We start from the raw sequence: 764 nt of genomic DNA, 5'->3' as shown, positions 1-764 counted from the left end.
CCTACCCCATCCCCCTGCTGGTGGCCAAGGGAGACCGAGCCACCCTCCCTCTCTACCAGATGTGCACTACACAGAGGGCAGCTTGCCCGGTGGCCAGCGAGGGCTCCCACGGCATTCTGGGATGCTCACCGTGTCATCATCGAAGCCGGCCAGGCGGATCACCTTCTCGGCCACCGTCGCTTTGCGCGCGTCCATCTCCACCGTGTAGAGCCGAGCGCCCAGCGGGAGAGACTGAGCGATGAGGACGGTGGCGTAGCCGCAGTAGGTGCCCAGCTCCAGGACGGAGAGGGGGGCCTTCTCGTAGATCAGCCGCTCCAGGATCTTGGCTGAAAGAAGCACCAAAGGAGCAAGCGGTCAGAAGAGGAAGGGCGCGGCAGGCCCAACGAGTCCTGCTGACAGCCTCCAGGTGGGACCTGGAGATCTTTGGGCATTACAACTGATTTCCAGACTACTCAGGATACAGGAAATGCTAGCCTTCCTTTCCTTCCTTCCCTCCCTTCCTTCCTTCCCTCCCTTTTCTTCCTTCCTTCCTTCCCTCCCTTTCCTTCCCTTCCCTTCCTTCCTTTCCTCCCTTTCCTTTCCTTCCCTTCCCTTCCTTCCCTTCCCTCCTTCCTTCCTTCCCTTTCCTTCCCTTTCCTTCCTTCCCTTCACTTTCTTTCCTCCCTCCCTTCCCTTTCCTTACTTCCTTCCATTTCTTTCCTTCCTTTCCTTTCCCCCTTCCTTTCCTTTCCTTCCCTTTCCTTCTTTTTCTTTCCTTCCTTCCT

At 57.6% G+C, this 764-nt stretch overlaps 1 protein-coding gene across 1 annotated transcript in view; it reads right to left on the bottom strand.

Moving 5' to 3' along the window:
* Positions 1-326, bottom strand: part of LOC107116231 (transmembrane O-methyltransferase-like) — a gene marked incomplete at its 5' end in the record, with an annotated part of 1,357 nt that extends 1,031 nt beyond the window's left edge. Inside the window, one exon of the mRNA XM_015418119.1 lies at positions 130-326. Coding sequence (XP_015273605.1) covers positions 130-326 — 197 coding nt within the window. The remainder of the gene's footprint in view (positions 1-129) is intronic.
* Positions 327-764: the final 438 nt, after the last annotated feature.

Source organism: Gekko japonicus, unplaced genomic scaffold (assembly GCF_001447785.1).
Source record: "Gekko japonicus isolate JY-2015 unplaced genomic scaffold, Gekko_japonicus_V1.1 scaffold13342, whole genome shotgun sequence".
NCBI classification, from domain to species: Eukaryota; Metazoa; Chordata; class Lepidosauria; order Squamata; family Gekkonidae; genus Gekko; species Gekko japonicus.
This window is presented reverse-complemented; position numbering and strand designations above follow the sequence as displayed.